This window comes from Microcaecilia unicolor, chromosome 4, assembly GCF_901765095.1.
Source record: "Microcaecilia unicolor chromosome 4, aMicUni1.1, whole genome shotgun sequence".
Classification (NCBI taxonomy): domain Eukaryota; kingdom Metazoa; phylum Chordata; class Amphibia; order Gymnophiona; family Siphonopidae; genus Microcaecilia; species Microcaecilia unicolor.
In genome coordinates, this window is record NC_044034.1 from 17,153,031 (window position 1) to 17,172,733 (window position 19,703).

At 48.3% G+C, this 19,703-nt stretch overlaps 1 protein-coding gene across 1 annotated transcript in view; it reads left to right on the plus strand.

The window, feature by feature from the left end:
• The window catches only part of ATG16L2 (autophagy related 16 like 2), a 104,605-nt gene that overhangs the window by 33,707 nt on the left and 51,195 nt on the right, over positions 1-19,703 (plus strand). Inside the window, exons 3-5 of the mRNA XM_030199316.1 lie at positions 8,552-8,657; positions 10,187-10,260; positions 16,103-16,345. Coding sequence (XP_030055176.1) covers positions 8,552-8,657; positions 10,187-10,260; positions 16,103-16,345 — 423 coding nt within the window. The remainder of the gene's footprint in view (positions 1-8,551; positions 8,658-10,186; positions 10,261-16,102; positions 16,346-19,703) is intronic.

Genomic DNA, 19,703 nt, shown 5'->3' on the forward strand with positions numbered 1-19,703 from the left:
GGAACTGTCTCTTCATGTTCAAGTGTACAGCGCTGCATATGTCTAGTAGCACTATAGAAATGATATGTAGTAGTGTTTGGGATTCTGGGAATCTTGCTACTCTCTGGGATTCTGCACAGAATCTTGCTACTCTTTGGATTCCGGAATCTTGCTACGCTTGGATTCCGGAATCTTGCTACTCTTTGTCCTTATCCCTTATTTGTCATGTTTGTCTGTCCTAATTAGATTGTAAGCTCTGTCGAGCAGGGACTGTCCCTTCATGTTCAAGTGTACAGGGCTGCCTGTGTCTAGGAGCGCTTTAGAAATGATAAGTAGTAGTTTCCAGAGCGCATAGATGCTGTCCATGCTTTCGCAACCTGGTACAATCAATGGTACTCAGCCACTTAGATTACTGCAACGGAATTTACGCGGGATGCAAGGAACAGACTTTGCATAACTCTTCCTCTCTGCGATCCCCCAATGTGTCTATAACACATGAACCTATTCGACCACAATAACTCTTTGTATTTGTTTCTCTGCCGGAGATGGCGAGCGCCTCTCCGGTACTATGTAAGCCACATTGAGCCTGCAAATAGGTGGGAAAATGTGGGATACAATTGTAACAATTAAATAAGAGAAGCTTCAGACCGCTCAGAACACGGCAGCTAGGCTTATATTTGGAAAAACGCGATATGAAAGCGCAAAACCCCTCCACAAAAAACTACACTGGCTCCCAATTAAAGAACGCATTGCCTTCAAAATCTGCACCATGGTTCACAAAATAATCTACGGAGAATCTCCTGGTTATATGACAGACCTAATCGACTTACCAACTAGAAACACCTCAAAATCAACACGAACATATCTAAATCTGCATTACCCCAGCTGCAAAGGCCTCAAATACAAATCAACTTACGCATCCAGCTTTTCCTACATAAGCACGCAACTCTGGAACGCATTGCCAAAAGCCTTGAAAACGACGCACGACCACCTAAACTTCCGGAAATCACTAAAAACTAACCTGTTCAAAAAGGCATACCCTGCCGATCCAACCTAAATGCCAGATCTCTGCGACACAGCAAAATTAAAGTACGTAATGGACATAACTCATTTCCTCCGCTGCACACTTCCCTAAACGTGACTTTACCACAGTAACTCTATCCTCCCACAATATCACTTTCTAATGTTCTCACCGGAGCCGCCAAATGCTTTCCGGTACTATGTAAGCCACATTGAGCCTACAAATATGCGAGAAAATGTGAGATACAAATGCAACAAATAAGTAAAATATATTGGACTCTTACGGCCATTCTGCTGAAGAACGGACCTATAGGATCTGACAAGATCACGTTCCAAAATGTATGTAAGCTTTATTGCAAATAGATTTCTTAACCTCAATTAGAACACAGCTTTCTCTGCAGTGCTGAGGAAGAGAAAACTCGGGTAGTATATATCCGACCACCTATTCACAGGCCTTTTGGGTTTAACTTGATGTTGTAATATTCATTTTCATCCAGCAAAAGAAAGCATGATACCATCTATATACTTATATTTTAACTGGATAAAACATATTTTCATATACTGTAAGTCTTTGTACACTGGCATAGCAAGGGGGGGGGGGTCCACCCCGGGTGTGAGCTCAAGGGGGGTGCTTCTTGCCAGCTCCCCCCTCCCCCCCCGGGTGCACCACGATGACACCCCCCCAGACCCAGTGCCTACCCTGAACTCCGTCTAAGCTCCCGCACCCTACCTTTAAAAATGCTCAGAAACTGAGGCGTGGCACAGCGCCTCGCGCCTGCAAGTGAAAGAAGTATGGATGGATCGTCTCATCGTCGATTGGGCCTTCCCTCGCTCTGTTTGGCCCGCCCTTGCGGAAATAGGAAGTTGCGTCAGCGGAGGGCGGGACAGACAGAATGAGGGAAGGCCCGATTGACGATGAGACGATCCATCCATACTTTTACTTGCAGGCGCGAGGCGCTGCGCCTCGCCTCAGTTTTTGAGCATTTTTAAAGGTAGGGTGCGGGAGCTTAGACGAAGTTCAGGGTAGGCACTGGGTTGGGGGGGGGCGCAATGGCGAACCGCACCGGGTGGCAGCCCCCCTTGCTACGCCACTGTCTGTGTATGTACTGGAGGGAAAGTAGTGCAAAGTGAGATTTATTAGCTTTGATGAGACCTATAAAACGTAGAAGCAAGGCAGTGGCTCCCTCTACTGGATGTGTGTGGGAGCTACACCATTGGCTACACACATACAGTGAATATCCTTCTTACAGTTTTCAGCCTTTTCTTTAGGACATTAAGTATTAGCACTGTCCACTCAATATTCAGCCGGCACAGGTCAGTGGTTTTTAAATGCTGACTGCTCTGGACAGAACTAGGCCTCAGCATTCGATGCAGGGCCATGTCTGGGCATCAGCATCGAATACTGGGGTCTGACTGGCCTGAAGATAGCTGCTGGGACTTATGCGGGATCCAGCCAGGACTGCATTAGCAGAGACAACTCATCTACCCTCCTGGCCAGTGGCGTAGCAAGGGGGGGGGGGGGGGGCGGTCCGCCCCGGGAGTCGGTAGGGGGGGTGCTCCGCTCCGTCCATCCACCCCCCCCTTGGCATGGAACCCCCCCCCCGATGCAGTCCCCACCTGCCAACCAGGTTCCAGCTCTGTCCACCCCAGCGAGGCGCCTCGCATCTGCAGCGCTGTTGTAAAAAGAAGAAAATCGCCTCCTCGTTGGCCCTTCCCTCACTGTGTCCCGCCCTCTGACATAACTTCCTATTTCCTCGAGGGCGGGACACAGTGAGGGAAGGGCCGACGAGGAGGCGATTTTCTTCTTTTTACAACAGCGCTGCAGATGCGAGGCGCCTCGCTGGGGTGGACGGAGCTGGAACCTGGTTGGCAGGTGGGGACTGCATCGGGGGGGGGAGGCGGCACCGGAACTTGGAAGGCTGGGGGGGGGGTGCCGTGTTGCCCTGCACCCAGGGGGGGGGGTGCGCAGTGGCGATCCGCCCTGGGTGTCAGGCAACCAAGGAATGCCACTGCTCCTGGCCCCCCTAATCACCCTCAGACCCCCCCTCCCCGCCCCTACCCTAGCTCCACCAGGCCTCCCCTTCCCCTGCCTTTGTGGTCTAGCGGTCCATGGGGTAGGAGTGAACCCCACTGACCGCTAGGTGGGTGCTGTGCTACATAACTGAGCAACCAAAGTTAGGGTGGCTATTTATACAGTCCTACTTGGTCACTTAGCTATGTGGGCACTGACTCCAAATATTGCTGGATTACCCAATGCTTAGCTTCTGGCTCCTCCGTGACTCCACCTCCATAACACCCCTCTCCTGCCCACTTTTAAAACGACTGGTTAGTGTCAATATTCAGAGGCCTGGCCTGCTAAGTGCGATTTAAGCAGGAATGAGTGTCTCTTCTGTTTAAATCACTTTGCATATCGACCCCAATTTTTTTTTTTTTGTCTGTATCCCTTGCCCAGGTATGGACAACTTGAGACATGTACTGGTGTGGCAATGGAAAATAGAGCCTGACCAAAGACGAGTCAACGCTGGAGATATGAATCCAACAGTCTTTATTATACTTAAAAGAAGGACCCGACATTGGCCGTGTTTCTACGCAGGCAAGCGTCTACTTCAGGGATCATAGAGTAAGATTCAAAATATTAGGAAGGGCAGCAGCCCTGCTTTTCTCTGGAGTTTTAGACCTTACCAAAATTGTTTGTGTAGTCAAAGCAAGCAGACAGACTTCTTGCAACGACTATAGTAACAAAAATCACAAAAAGTGTCTGTTTGCTTTGACTACACAGGCAATGTTGGTAAGGCCTAAAACTCCAGAGAAAAGCAGGGCTGCTGTCCTTCTTAATATTTTGGATCTTACTGAATGACCCCTGAAGTAGACGCGTGCGTCGAAACACGGCCCGTGTCGGGTCCTTTTAAGTATAATAAAGACTGTTGGATTCCTATCTCCAGCGTTGACTGGTCTTTGGTCAGCCTCTACTTTCATCTTGTGTGCTTTTTCATCGTAGAGGACTTTTCCTGTCTTGTATTTGTGACAATGGAAAATAACAGGAAATACCAAAGGTACTATACAAAAAACTCTTAAGTAATGCTGTCTATGAAAATACGGAGGAAAGACCTCATAAAAAACCGTTATTTACAATAAGGCCCAGACTTAGCCATTGTTAACGGTTAGGCTTATAATCATAGATCAGAAAAACCTCCAAAAACCGCCAAAAGTGTTCAATAGCTTGAAAAATCTTTTTAACTTTATTTCACTTCTACATAAGCTATCAAACAACTATTATCAAAAATTGAGAAAAATAGTACTTAGCTTTCAAGTTTGGTTCACATTGCTTGACTGAATTTGCTTGTTTAGTCAGACTTATAACGCCAAATTGGCACCGATCTGGAGACACGACTATCTTACTCCTGTTGGTAAGCTGATGATGGCATCAGTACAATTTCCTGAAGAAGCCCCCCCCCCCCGCGAAATGGGTCCCCATTGGGACCTCAGGTGACCCACAGATGGTCGTGTCGCCGGATCAGTGCTAAGTTGGCGTTATAAGTCTGGTTAAGCAAGTTAAGCAAATTCAGTCAAGCAATAACGCTGGAGCAATGTGAGCCAACATTCATAGTAACATAGTAAATGATGGCAGATAAAGACCTGAATGGTCCTTCCAGTCTGCCCAACAAGATAAACTCATTTTACATGGTATGCGATACTTTATATGTATACATGAGTTTGATTTGTCCTTGCAAGATTCTGGAATCCCAATGAGTAGCAACATTCCATGTAGAACCCCAAAGAGTAACATAGTAAATTATGGCAGATCAAGACCTGTACGATCCATCCAGTCTGCCCAACAAGATAAACTCATTTTACATGGTATGCGATACTTTATATGTATACATGAGTTTGATTTGTCCTTGCAAGATTCCGGAATCCCAATGAGTAGCAACATTCCATGTAGAACCCCAAAGAGTAACATAGTAAATTATGGCAGATCAAGACCTGTACGATCCATCCAGTCTGCCCAACAAGATAAACTCATTTTACATGGTATGCGATACTTTATATGTATACATGAGTTTGATTTGTCCTTGCCATTCTCAGGGAACAGACCGTAGAACATAGGCGGTCGGTGGCCAAACTGTTTGGGGAGGCTAAAGGGGGTGGGGTTAGGGGTGGGGCCAGGGGTGGAGCTTAAATCCATAATTGTCTGATAACACACAGAAAAAAAATAAATAAAAGTCACAATTAATACCTTTTATTAAATTTAGATATTAGCTATGTATCATATGTCAAAGAATAAAGTGGTTGCTCAAAGCATATACTAACCACAATCGCTCAACTGCAAAACACTATGCACAACTTTGTGCAAAAACACACTCTGAACCTTACTGTACCATAAATATTACACTGGGCAGAACCTAATACACCAATATACCACCCATACGGAAAATGCAGACCGTCAACAATATGAAACAAGGGATCCTATCATCACAATTCTCATGTAGAGCCACAAAACATCCTAATTCATGTTTAATGTGGGATAAAATGCCATAAATAAGTAAATAAATATAAACTTTTAATGTTGAGCACCTGATTCTCAAAGTGGACATATTCCAAACACTATAATGAAAATAAAATGATCTTTTCTACCTTTGTTGTCTGGTGACTTTGTTTTTCTGATCATGCTGGCCCAGTATCCAATTCTGCTGCTATCTGTCCTCTTAACTCCGTTTCCAGGGCTTCCTTTCCATTTATTTCTTCACTTTCCGCCTTTCTTCTTCATTTCTTGCCCTACATCCGTAAGTAAAAGCTGGGTCCTGCGCAGACTTGACTGTCCAGTGGATCCAACTTCTGCCTATTTTCTTCCTCCATTTGCAGTTTTTCTCTCTTCCTTTTCCCTCACCTCATCTCCTTCCTCACTCTTCCCTCTCCTCCATCCATATCCAGCAACCCTCCTCTTCCCTCCATCCACCCATGTCCAGCAACCTTCCTTATGTACAGTGCAAAATATACAGATAGCAGATTTTAATTCCCAAATCTGACAAATTTCAATCAATAAATGGAAAATAAAATTATTTTTCTACCTTTATGCCTGGTAATGCTATTTTTCTAAGCATAGTAGTCTCATTCTCTCTCTGTATCCCTTAGATCACTGTCCAGGGCCTCCTGTTCATTTGCCATGTTATATTTTCTCAATTTCTTCCACTCAGACATTGATTTTTTTTTTTTCATGCTCATCTTCCCCCAATACATTTTTTGCCTCTCAAACTTTATCCCTCTTTCTCATCCTCCAGTCTTCCAGCTCCCTCTTTTTACTGCTTCTATCTAGCTCTGCATCTCTTTCCCCACCCATTTCTAACATCTCCCCTCTCTCCTCTTTCCTTTCCATTGATGCCAAGCATCTCTCATTTCTTCCCTTCCTTCTTGCCCAGCATCTTTTCCTGGTTTTCTCTTCCCCCTTCCTTCTTGCCCAGCATATTTTCCTGGTTTTCTCTTCCACCTTCCTTCCTAACCAGCAATGCCAGCATCTCCCTGATTTCTCTTTCCACCTTTCCTCCTCTCCAGCACCACCCCCTGATCTTTCCTCCCACCTTCACTCCTCCGTGCCCAGCATGAAGCCCCCATTTCCTTTCTCACATTTCTCCATGCCCAGCATGTCCCACAATTTCCATTTCCTTCTTCCTTTTTCCCAATCTTTCCTCCCACCTTCCTCTGTATCCAGAATCTCACTCTGATCTCCCATTTCCACTTTCCTCCTTGCCCACATGCCCAGTTAATCTCCCTTTCCACCTTTCTCCATGGCAGCACAGCATGTCCCTCGATCTCGCTTCTACTGTCCTCCAGCTCGCAGCGACTCTTCTCTCCCCTGCCATCCGTGGCTTTCGCTCCCCTCCCCCCCCCCCATCCGCCCCTTGTTATTAAAGGCTGAGGCGTTCTCCTCCGATGCGGCGATGCACATAGCCAGCCTGATTCTGCCTGCGTCGGAGCCTCTCTCTCTGACGCGTCCTGCCTCTGCGTACGACAGGAAGTTGAATTCGAGGAGGCGGGACGCGTCTGATAAAGAGAAGCTCCGACGCAGGCAGCAGAATCAGGCTGGCTATGTGTATCGCCGGCATCACAGGACGAACGCCTCAGGCCGACCGGAGACGGAGTGACCACGCCAGGCGAATGGATGGGTGAGTGAGAGCGGGAGGGGGTGTGTGGAGGTGCAAGACTCGCGCGGGAGGGGGGAGGAGGCAGACACCGCCGGTCACTGCAGCATTTTGGCGCTTAGGCGCCATCTCTTTTAAAGAGCAGCCAAGGGAAGTCCACGATTGGGCTGGGGAGGCTTAGCCTCCCCAAGCCTCTTATACGGGGCGCCTATGCCGTAGAAGACTGCCCAGTACTGTTCTTGTACTAAGTTCTGAAGATTCTGGAATCCTAAAGAGTTACAGGATTCCGGAATCCCAATGAGTAGCAACATTCCATGTAGAACCCCAAAGAGTAACATAGTAAATGATGGCAGATAAAGACCTGTATGGCCCATCCAGACTGCCCAACAAGATAAACTCATTTTCCATGGTATGTGATACTTTATATGTATACACGAGTTTGATTTGTCCTTGCCATTCTCAGGGAACAGACTGTAGAAGTCTGCCCAGCACTGTTCTTGTACTAAGTTCTGAAGCTAACATTGAAGCCCCTTAAAGTTTACACTCCAGCCCATCCCTATCCAGTCACGATCAGGCCGTAGACCGTAGAAGTCTGCCCAGCCCCTGTTTTGTTTCCAGTTACCGGCGTTGCCACCCAATCTCTGCTAAGATTCCACTGAACCACTGGCGTACCAAGGGGGTGGGGGTGCCCCGCCCCAGGTGCATGCCGCTGGGGGGTGCCGCGGCGCGCGCCTATGGGCTCCGACTTCGCTAACTTCGCTTGTTCGCTGCAGCTCCCTCTGCCCCGGAACACCCCCGGGGGGGGTTCATTTCACCGGGGGGGGGAAGGTGTCATTTCGCAGGGGGGGGGGGGGGCGCATCGGCGATCCGCCCCGGGTGCCATCCAGACTAGGAATGCCACTGCACTGAACCATTCCTTCTAAACAGGATTCCATTCAAAGCTAAGTACTATTTTTCTCAATTTTTGATAATAGTTGTTTGATAGCTTATGTAGAAGTGAAATAAAGTTAAAAAGATTTTTCAAGCTATTGAACACCTTTGGCGGTTTTTGGAGGTTTTTCTGTCCTATGATTATAAGCCTAACCGTTAACAATGGCTAAGTCTGTGCCTTATTGTAAATAACAGTTTTTTATGAGGTCTTTTTCTCCATATTTTTATAGACAGCATTATCTTTGGTATTTCCTGTTATTTTCCATTGTCACACCAGTATATGTCTCAAGTATTCCTTATTTGTATTGGTGTAGTGATTGTGTGTTTTGTTGATTACAATCCCATGTATGAACAAGCCAAGTGCTCCATTCTCCCTGGCATCACTTCTACTAGAATCATTGAAGAGTTTTATTTATTTATTTTTAGAAAGCTCCTGGAAAAATCCATTCCTTAATTAATTGGGGGGGGATGTGCTTTTGTTCCAGATCACCCAGAACATCCTTGCTGGTACCCAATTCCCTGGAAAGTCTTCACGCTATGAAAGAGCAGTACCAGGAACAGGTCGCAGTGCTTCAGAGCACCGGTGGTGAGGTAGGAGGGAATCGGTAACTCCACTGCAAACGTCTGGTAGTGTTATAGAAATAAGTATTGCCACGCTGGGACAGACCAGAGGTCCATCAAGCCCAGCATCCTGTTTCCAACAGTGGCTAATCCAGGTTACAAATACCTGGCAAGATCCCAGAAAAGTTCAATACATTTTATGCTGCTTATCCCAGAAATAAGCAGTAGATTTTCCCCAAGTCAATTTATTATTATTATTAATAATAATAATAATAATATTTATTACATTTGTATCCCACATTATCCCACCTATTTGCAGGCTCAATGTGGCTTACATAGTTTTGTTAACATTGTCATTTCAGGATATCAGATACAGTTAGTAATGTGTGGCGATTAAGGAAGGGAATAAAGAAGGAGGAAGGGAGTGATTAGGGTAGTTATAGAAGGTCTATGGACTTTTCCTTTAGGAAGCCGTCCAGACCCTTTTAAAACCCCGCTAAGCTAACCGCCTTTACCACATTCTCTGGAAATGAATTCATAAGTACAGAGGTAAAGAGGGCACCACTGTGGATTTTCAGCTGTCTGAAAGCATTCGTTAGGCTGAATAAAAAAAACAAGAAAACAAGATGTCCGCAGACATTCTAAAGTTATGTGGCTAACTGGCATTTTTAGATGTTCTGCTTATGAGTGTCCAACATTTGTTACACAGTGCCTTTTAAGCCCTGATTTGGCACAGATAAAGCAGATCATTAGACACATAATGAACCGCTATTCCAACTGGGTTCCTGCTCTGTATCTTAGGCTTGGTTTTCAAGCTGATCTGGAGGCCTCGAAGGCCGGATTTGGGAGTCGGTATTTAAGAGGTTTTTACCATCGATAGAAATTGTCTTTCTGTAGAACTAAATCCTATCGCTTGGAGAAACCTCAGCCTAAAATCTCAGCTGGGAGAAAGTCGTTGTTCTTCAGCAGGCCCTGACTTTTTCCTGATCGCTCTCTTTGTATATCCAACGGGTGACGCTCCTTTCCTAATCTTAAGGGACTCACGTTCTCTCGTGAGTCAACTTTCTTCTTTTAATTTCTTCTTTTCTGTTCTTCCTCTTACTTACACGAGTTTATTTCTTTACGCCTTCTTCTTCCACAGTTCGATCTTTCTCCTTTTTCTCTCCTACAGTGTCATTCTTGCCATCTTCTCTCCTACTATTACTACTACTACTATTAAACATTTCTATAGCGCTACTAGACTTACGCAGCGCTGTACAAATGAACATGAAAAAGACAGTCCTTGCTCAACAGAGCTTACAATCTAAATTGGACAGACGAACAGACAGCTAGGGGTGGGGAAATTGCAGTGGTAGGGGTGATAAGTGAGGGTGTTGAGTAAGAGAGTCATGGTTAGGAGTCGAAAGCAGTAGCAAAGAGGTGGGCTTTAAGCCTAGACTTGAAGACAGCCAGAGACTGAGCCATCTTCTCTCCTCTTCAGTAGCGCCTGCAGAAATATTAGGTTTGCCAAAGAAATGATGGCTACTGTATAATTAACAGCGCTCTCTGTTGACCTGCAGTTGGCTTACAAAATCATTGAACTGAACAAAAGTCTTGTGGACAAGGATGGGAAGCTGGAGGAGCAGGAGGCGAGGTAAGGTGCTTCAGTTCCGGGAGAGCTTGTGAATTAGTTTCTGCTTAATTGTTTGCCTTTCACAAATCGGAGCTCAACATGAGTTACCTGTGGGCGCTGTTGGTATTTTCCTTTCCCTGAAGGGTTTCGAATTTAAGTTGTACCTGAAGCAATGGAGGGTGAGGTTACTTGTCCAGAGTCACAACAACAAGGAGCCCTGCTGGGAGAAGAGAGATTTGAACTCTGGCTTCTCTGGTTGCTACTTTAGCCGTTAGGATGCTCTCGGCCCTTTGAATCATTCCAACGAGCTGAACTAGCCTACTTTGAGCAGCTAAGAATGTACAGTTCACTCCAGGACAGGTAAGAAACCTTCCACCTGAGAAGTCTTCAGCCACACTTGATAATTTACTTGCAACTTTTATATCCCACATTTTCCCACACGCTAGCAGACTCAGTGTGGCTTACGATAACCGCATTGGCGAACGCCAAGTACGGTAGGGGTTAAACAGATACAATTAAAAATAGGGTCGGGTAAGGTAGGGGTAAGCGGGTATAATAATTGATAAAGAAAGATGAACTAAAATTGTCCTTTGAATCACTGTGGAGTTGAGACCTTCAAACAGAATCAGCAGCGTAGGCCTTGCAAAACAAATAGGTCTTTAAAGATCGCCTGAATGCTTGATGGTCATGTATCGTTCTCACTCTCTTTGGTAAAGCATTCCACATCTGCGTACCTAAGTATGAGAAACTGGACGCGTAGGCGGTTTTATATTTAAGACCAGTGCAACCAGGATAGTGAAGGTTCATATAAGTACGGGATGAACTGATTCTATTCCTGTCCGGAAGATCAGTTAGATCAGTCGTATAACCTGGGGCGTCACCGTAGATTATCTTGTGGACCAGAGTACAAAGTTTGAAGGTAATGCAGTCCATGATAGGGAGCCAGTGCAGTTTCAGTCGAAGTGGTGTAGTGCTATCATATCTTGTTTTATTGAAAATCAATAACGGGAGATACAGTTGCACCTGGTGAAATCAGTGGTGCCGATGAGAAGATTTCGGGTGTTCCTGGACAGGTCTGACAATTTTTAACCTTCAGTGGACAGGTAAGAATCTTTTTGACACATGCGGACAGATAAGAACCCCTGTCGTGGTTATTTTGGAAACTCTGGGGTCCTTTTATTAAGGTGCGCTGGTGTAGACGCGTGTATTGGGTGCGCGCAGGTCCATTTTTCAGCTCACCTGGCTGAAAATGGACGTGCGGCAAAATGAAAATTGGCTCGCGTTCATTTGGAGGGGCATAATCGAACGGGGCCGGCCATCTATAAGGGCGGCCATCTCTAATGACGGCCCCGTTAAGCGGCATACCCGATTGTATTATCGAAACAAGATGGCCGGCCATCTTTCGTTTCGATAATACGGTCGGGGCCGGCCAAATCTCAACATTTGGCCTGACCTTAGAGATCGTCGGCGTTAGAGATGGCCGCCATTGTTTTTTGCCGATAATGGAAACTAATGCCGGCCATCTCAAACCCGGCCAAATCCAAGCCATTTGGTCGTGGGAGGAGCCAGCATTTGTAGTGCACTGGTCCCCCTCACATGCCAGGACACCAACCAGGCACCCTAGGGGTCACTGCATTGGACTTCACAAATTGATCCCAGGTGCATAGCTCCCTTACCTTGGGTGCTGAGCCCCCCAAAACCCACTACCCACAACTGTACAACACTACCATAGCCCTTAAAGGGTAACGGGGGGCACCTACATGTGGGTACAGTGGGTTTCAGGTGGGTTTTGGAGGGCTCTCATTTACCACCACAAGTGTAACAGGTAGGGGGGGGAAGGGCCTGGGTCTGCCTGCCTGAAGTGCACTGCAGTACTCACTAAAAACTGCTCCAGGGACCTGCATAGTGCTGTGATGGAGCTGGGTATGACATTTGAGGCTGGCATAGAGGCTGGCACAAAAATGTTTATTAATTTTTTTGTGTGTGTGGGAGGGGGTTGGTGACTACTGGGGGAGTAAGGGGAGGTGATCCCTGATTCCCTCCGGTGGTCATCTGGTCAGTTCGGGCACATTTTCGAGGCTTGGTCGTGAACAAAAAGGGACCAAGTAAAGTCGCCCAAATGCTCGTCAGGGCCGGCCTTCTTTTTTCCATTATCGGCCGAGGCCGGCCATCTCTTAACCACGCCCCCGTCCCGCCTTCGGTACACTGCCGACACGCCCCCTTGAACTTTGGCCGGCCGTGCGACGGAAAGCAGTTGAAGCCGGCCAAAATCGGCTTTCGATTATACCGATTTGACCGGCATTAGAAGGCCGGCCATCTCCCGATTTGTGCTGGAAGATGACCACCCTTCTCGTTTGAAAATAAGCAGATTGGGGTCTGAGACCTTACCGCCACCCATTGACTTAGCGGTAAGGTCTCTCGCGTTAACCGTGTGGTAATCGTCAGCATCCGTATAATGCCAACTACCGCCCAGTTAGTGCCATGCACTGGAAATTTTCCGGCGTGCGTAGTGGGCATGCCTTAAAAATGAAACTACTGCCCAGGCCGTGCGCTAGTTCTGAATTGGCATGCGTTGGGCGAGCGTAGATGCCTATGCAGCTTAGTAAAAGGGTCCCTCTGTTTATGCTTTGGACCTCTGAAAAGTAACCAATCTGAGATAATATCAGCATCTGAACTAGCAAGGCAAAGGTTGTTTGATCAAAATATGATCGAATAAGATGCAATTGTCTCAATTTGAAAAAATGTTGTTGTTTTTTTTTTTTGCCAAAGATGATTTACTTGAGGTTCCTGGGACAATGATGCAGTGGCGTACCAAGGGGGGGCGGTGGGGGCGGTCTGCCCCGGGTGCACGCCGCTGGGGGGTGCCGCGGCGCGCGCCTGCCCTGAGTTCGCTGACTTCGCGCGTTCGCTGCAGCTCCCTCTGCCCTGGAACAGGTTACTTCCTGTTCCGGGTCAGAGGGAGCTGCAGCGAACGTGCGAAGTCAGGGAACTCTGAGCAGGCGTGCACTGCGGCACCCCCCCCCCCCCAGCGGCATGCACCCGGGGGGGGGGGGGGGGGGGGGGTGCTGTACCCGGGGGTGGGTCCGCGCTGCATTGGGGGAGGGGGGGGGTGCTGCACCCGTGGGGCGGGGCGCCGCCCCGGGTGTCCGCCCCCCTAGGAACGCCACTGCAATGATGAATCCAAGATAATTCCTTGAACTCTCAATTTATCTCCTACTGCTAGAAATTTACCAGGGGATAGTGAAATAATTTTAAGTAGTGTACACATGGATTCTTAACCCAAAGAATTTTGGTCTTATTAGCATTCAACTTCAGCATATTATTCAAAGCGCAAAGCTGGATCCTATCCATACAAAAGATAATCTATTGAAAATAAAGCAAAACACCTACAGAAGGTGATATCTCCACAGGAGAACAAAGACAAGTGAACGAACAGTGGATCCAAAAAAGGCCTCTCACAATGAGTGTCTTCCTGAACGAGGTCTTTATGCAAATCTGCTCAAATGACCCGACACGTGACGTGTTTCGGCCGCAAGGGCCTGCGTCAGGGGTCTAATAATATCTGATGCTAAGAAAACCTTGTTGGTCAGATGAAATACAGCCGTTTAACTGCTGACAGAGATAACTTTGATCCATGAGCTTGGTGAATAATCTTCATTGTATCGTACTGATATTTTAAAAATGGTGGCGGAAGCCCTGTTCTCAAAGTATATCGTGCGGCCCCTCCCGAGGCTGTATTTCATCTGACCAGGATGTCACACTCACAGAAACAGAAGCCTGGGCGGCCGTGTTGCTGATCTGCAAGGACAGGTGGAGGAGTAGTCTAGTGGTTAGTACAGCAGACTGATCCTGGGGAACTGAGTTCAATTCCCACTGCAGCTCCTTGTGACTCTGGGCAAGTCACTTAACCCTCCATTGCCCCTGGTACAAAATAAGTACCTGTATGTACTATGTAAACTGCTTTGAATGTAGTTGCAAAAACCACAGAAAGGCGGTATATCAAGTCCCAGTTCCCTTTCCCTATTTGAGATACTACATGGAATGTTGCTACTATTGAGATTCTGTTGCTACTATTTGAGATTCTACATGGAATGTTACTACTATGGGAGATTCTGTTGCTACTGTTTGAGATTCTACATGGAATGTTGCTACTATGGGAGATTCTGTTGCTACTGTTTGAGATTCTACATGGAATGTTGCTATTCCACTAGCAACATTCCATGTAGAAGCCTGCCCCTGCAGGTCAGCAATGCGGCCGCGCAGGCTCCTGTTTCTGTGAGTCTGACGTGCAGGATGTCAGACTCACAGAAACAGAAGCCTGCGCAGCCGTATTGCTGATCTGCAAAGGAGGCTTCTACATGGAATGTTGCTAGTGGAGGAGTAGCCTAGTGGTTAGTGCAGACAGTGGACTTTGATCCTGGGGAACTGGGTTTGATTCCCACTGCAGCCCCTTAACCCTCCATTGCCCCAGGTATAAATAAGTACCTGTATATACCATGTAAACCGCTTTGAATGTAGTTGATTGGTTATGAAAAGTGATGTATCAACACATTCCATTCCCAGTTTTTATATCCCGCAAATTTCCAACAGTAATCATAGCGGGTCACAATAAGAATTCAATTGCAGCTTAAAATTTCATAGTTCAAAGTGTTTATCAAATATGAAGGTTTTCAAGACTCATCTAAACTGAAAATAATCTTCTATACATCGGAGTTGAATTGGAATTGAGTTCCACAACTTAACTGAAAAGCAACTAAAAGAGACATCATAAAAACATTTATAACAAATCTCCGCCTCCCACTACCAGCAGAGGGTAGTGGGAGGCGGGGATAGTGCTGGGCAGGCTTATACGGTCTGTGCCAGAACCGGTGGTGGGAGGCGGGGCTGGTGGTTGGGAGGCGGGGATAGTGCTGGGCAGACTTATACGGTCTGTGCCAGAGCCGGTGGTGGGAGGCGGGGCTGGTGGTTGGGAGGCGGGGAATAGTGCTGGGCAGACTTATACGGTCCGTGCCAGAACCGATGGTGGGAGGCGGGGCGGGTGGTTGGGGGGTGGGGACAGTGCTGGGCAGACTCATACGGTCTGTGCCAGAGCCGGTGGTGGGAGGCGGGGCTGGTGGTTGGGGGGTGGGGACAGTGCTGGGCAGACTTATACGGTCTGTGCCAGAGCCGGTGGTGGGAGGCGGGGCTGGTGGTTGGGAGGCGGGGATAGTGCTGAGCAGACTTATACGGTCTGTGCCAGAACCAGTGGTGGGAGGCGGGGATAGTGCTGAGCAGACTTATACGGTCTGTGCCAGAGCCGGTGGTGGGAGGCGAGGATAGTGCTGAGCAGACTTATACGGTCTGTGCCAGAACCGGTGGTGGGAGGCGGGGATAGTGCTGAGCAGACTTATACGGTCTGTGCCAGAGCCGGTGGTGGGAGGCGGGGCTGGTGGTTGGGAGGCGGAGATAGTGCTGGGCAGACTTACACGGTCAGTACCAGAGCCGGTGGTGGGAGGCGGGGCTGGTGGTTGGGAGGCGGAGATAGTGCTGGGCAGACTTACACGGTCTGTGCCCTGAAAAGGACAGGTACAAATCAAGGTAAGGTATACACAAAAAGTAGCACATATGAGTTTATCTTGTTGGGCAGACTGGATGGACCGTGCAGGTCTTTTTATGCCGTCATCTACTATGTTACTATGTTACTATTAGCCGCTGGAAGACTTGAATTCAATGAGTAGTTAAATCGAGAGGACCGATAAGATGTTGGATAAGACACTAACCCCTCCCCCCCCCCCCCCCCCCCCCCCCCCCTGTTTACTAACCCCCAGTCACGATGTGTTGGAGAAAAGCACCAAGGACTGCTGAATTCTTATGTCTGTCTCAGGGTGTCCGAGCTGGATCAGGAGGTCCGACATCTTGAAGCATCACGGAAATGTTTGCAGGTCCTAGTGGACCTTCAGGAGACTGACAATGCAGAACTGAAGGAGGGGTACGACACAATGCTGAAATGCAAACATCAGAGAGAGGAGGAGCTACGCATCGCAGTGCACAAAGGAGAAGAGGCTCTGCAAGGAATTGTGAAGAAGAAGGAGCAGGAGGCTGTTCATCGCAATAACAAGAACGAGAGGTGAGCATGTGCATGAGAGAGAGAGAGGAATGAGAGGGGAGCATGTTCACGAGAGAAGGAGGAGTGAGAGGAGAGTGTGTTCATGAGAGAGAGGGGAGCATGTGCATGAGAAAGAAAAGGAGAGCGAGGGGAGCGTGTGCACGAGAGAGAGGAAGGAGTGAGAGGGGAGCATGTGCACGAGAGAGAGGAATGAGAGAGGAGCATGTTCACGAGAGAGGGAGGAGTGAGAGGAGAGTGTGTTCATGAGAGAGAGGAGTGAGAGAGAGAGAGGGGAGCATGTGCATGAGAAAGAAAAGGAGAGCGAGGGGAGCGTGTGCACGAGAGAGAGAGGAAGGAATGAGAGGGGAGCATGTGCACGAGAGAGGGAGGTGTGAGAGGAAAGTGTGCTCATGAGAGAGAGGGGAGCATGTGCATGAGAAAGAAAAGGAGAGCGAGGGGAGTGTGTGCACGAGAGAGGGAGGAGTGAGAGGAGAGTGTGTTCATGAGAGAGAGAGGAGTGAGAGAGAGAGAGAGGGGAGCATGTGCGTGAGAGAAAAGGAGAGCGAGGGGAGTGTGTGCACGAGAGAGAGAGAGAGAGGAAGGAGTGAGGGGAGCATGTGCACGAGAGAGAGAGGAGTGAGAAGGGAGCATGTGCACGAGAGAGAGAGGAGTTTGAGGGGAGAACGTGTGCAAGGGAAGCATGTTCACAAGAGAGAGAGGAGTGCAAGGGAAGCGTGTACAAGAGAGAGAGAGAGATGGGGGAGCATGTGCACGAGGGAGAGAGAGGAGTGCGAGGGGAGCATGTGCATGAGAGAGAGAGAGAGAGGAGTGTGAGGGGAGCATGTGTACGAGAGAGAGGGGAGCATGTGCATGAGAAAGAAAAGGAGAGCGAGGGGAGTGTGTGCACGAGAGAGAGGAATGAGAGAGGAGCATGTTCACGAGAGAGGGAGGAGTGAGAGGAGAGTGTGTTCATGAGAGAGAGGGGAGCATGTGCATGAGAAAGAAAAGGAGAGCGAGGGGAGCGTGTGCACGAGAGAGAGGAATGAGAGAGGAGCATGTTCACGAGAGAGGGAGGAGTGAGAGGAGAGTGTGTTCATGAGAGAGAGGAGTGAGAGAGAGAGAGGGGAGCATGTGCATGAGAAAGAAAAGGAGAGCGAGGGGAGCGTGTGCACGAGAGAGAGAGGAAGGAATGAGAGGGGAGCATGTGCACGAGAGAGGGAGGTGTGAGAGGAGAGTGTGTTCATGAGAGAGAGAGGAGTGAGAGAGAGAGAGAGGGGAGCATGTGCGTGAGAGAAAAGGAGAGCGAGGGGAGTGTGTGCACGAGAGAGAGAGAGAGAGGAAGGAGTGAGGGGAGCATGTGCACGAGAGAGAGAGGAGTGAGAGGGGAGCATGTGCACGAGAGAGAGAGGAGTTTGAGGGGAGAACGTGTGCAAGGGAAGCATGTTCACAAGAGAGAGAGGAGTGCAAGGGAAGCATGTGTACAAGAGAGAGAGAGAGATGGGGGAGCATGTGCACGAGGGAGAGAGAGGAGTGCGAGGGGAGCATGTGCATGAGAAAGAAAAGGAGAGCGAGGGGAGTGTGTGCACGAGAGAGAGGAAGGAGTGAGAGGGGAGCATGTGCACGAGAGAGAGAGAGAGAGAGGAGTGAGAGGGGAGCATGTGCACGAGAGAGAGAGGAGTTCGAGGGGAGAACGTGTGCAAGGGAAGCAGGTTCACGAGAGAGAGGAGTGCAAGGGAAGCATGTGCACAAGAGAGAGAGAGGGGAGCATGTGCACGAGGGAGAGAGAGAGGAGTGCGAGGGGAGCGTGTGCACGAGAGAGGGAAGTGCGAGGGGAGCGTGTGCACGAGAGAGGGGAGTGCGAGGGGAGCGTGTGCACGAGAGAGATTGTAAGCTCTTTGTAAGCTCTTTGAGCAGGGACTGTCTTTCTTCTATGTTTGTGCAGCGCTGCGTATGCCTTGTAGCACTATAGAAATGCTAAATAGTAGTAGTAGTAGTAGAGAGAAAGAGGAATGAGAGGGGAGCATATACACGAGAGAGGGAGGAGTGAGAGGAGAGTGTTCATGAGAGAGAGAGGAGTGAGAGAGAGAGAGGGGAGCATGTGCATGAGAAAGAAAAGGAGAGCAAGGGGAGCGTATGCACGAGAGAGAGAGGTGTTCGAGGGGAGAATGTGCACAAGAGAGAGAGGAGTGCAAGGGAAGTATGTACACAAGAGAGAGAGAGGCGTGCGAGGGGAGCGTGTGCACGAGAGAGAGAGGAGTGCGAGGGAAGCGTATGCACGAGAGAGATGAGTGAGAGGGGAGTGCGTGCACGAGAGAGGAGTGCGAGGGGAGCGTGTGCACGAGAAAGAGGGAGGGGTGAGAGGGGAGTATGTGCACCAAAGAGAGAGGAGTGAGAGGGGACAGAGAAAGGAGTAAGGGGATCGTGTGAATCCTATTGAGAGGAAGAAAGTGCGAGTGTGTAAGATACTGTGAACCCTTAGCGAGTTTCAAAGCAAAGCTACCTGTATTTTAAACTTTCACTTTGAAACCGACAGTGCCTCCAAATGACCACAGTAGTACACTTGCCTAGAGAACCGGGTGAAAGCAGAGGGGGAGATGGAGAAGCTAAAATCGAATGCTGAGACTGTGACGTCCTGCAATTGGAGAGAGTAGTGTTGGGGGAAAGGGGATGAGGTACCTGTGTACAGCAGTCAGGTTGGGGTCTTCGCACTTACAGAAAGACTAAGGCCTAAGGCAAATGGAGGCCAAGGTGTACCTGGAGAGGCAAATCCCATCTGAGTGGAGGAGTGGCCTAGTGGTTAGGGTGGTGGACTTTGGTCCTGGGGAACTAAGGAACTGAGTTCGATTCCCACTTCAGGCACAGGCAGCTCCTTGTGATTCTGGGCAAGTCACTTAACCCGCCATTGCCCCATGTAAGCCGCACTGAGCCTGCCATGAGTGGGAAAGCGTGGGGTACAAATGTAACAAAACACATGGTACCAGGACACAGTACTTTTGTTGATCTGGCCCTCGAAATATCTTTCGAACAAGACCAGCCTGAAACCCTACTGTGCACTTTTTAGGGATGTACAAATACAAATCTTTTGGTTCCTTTTATGGACTTTTGTTTTGATTTAAGCCATTTGCTTAACTTTGTTTCACAAATTTCAGTTAATAAACATTTTCTAATTCACATTGGGACTTCTTACTGTGCATTAGTTCTAATGCAAGGTAAATGAATTGCGCACATAGTAAATGGTTTAAGGCACACTAGCAAGGCAATGTGCAGTAATGAATGGACATCCAGGGTTCGTTCCCTGCCCGGCCCCACCCCTTTTCTCATTCAAAAAATAGCGCATTCGTTTTTTCACAATCGATATACATTTTTCAGCAAATTCTAT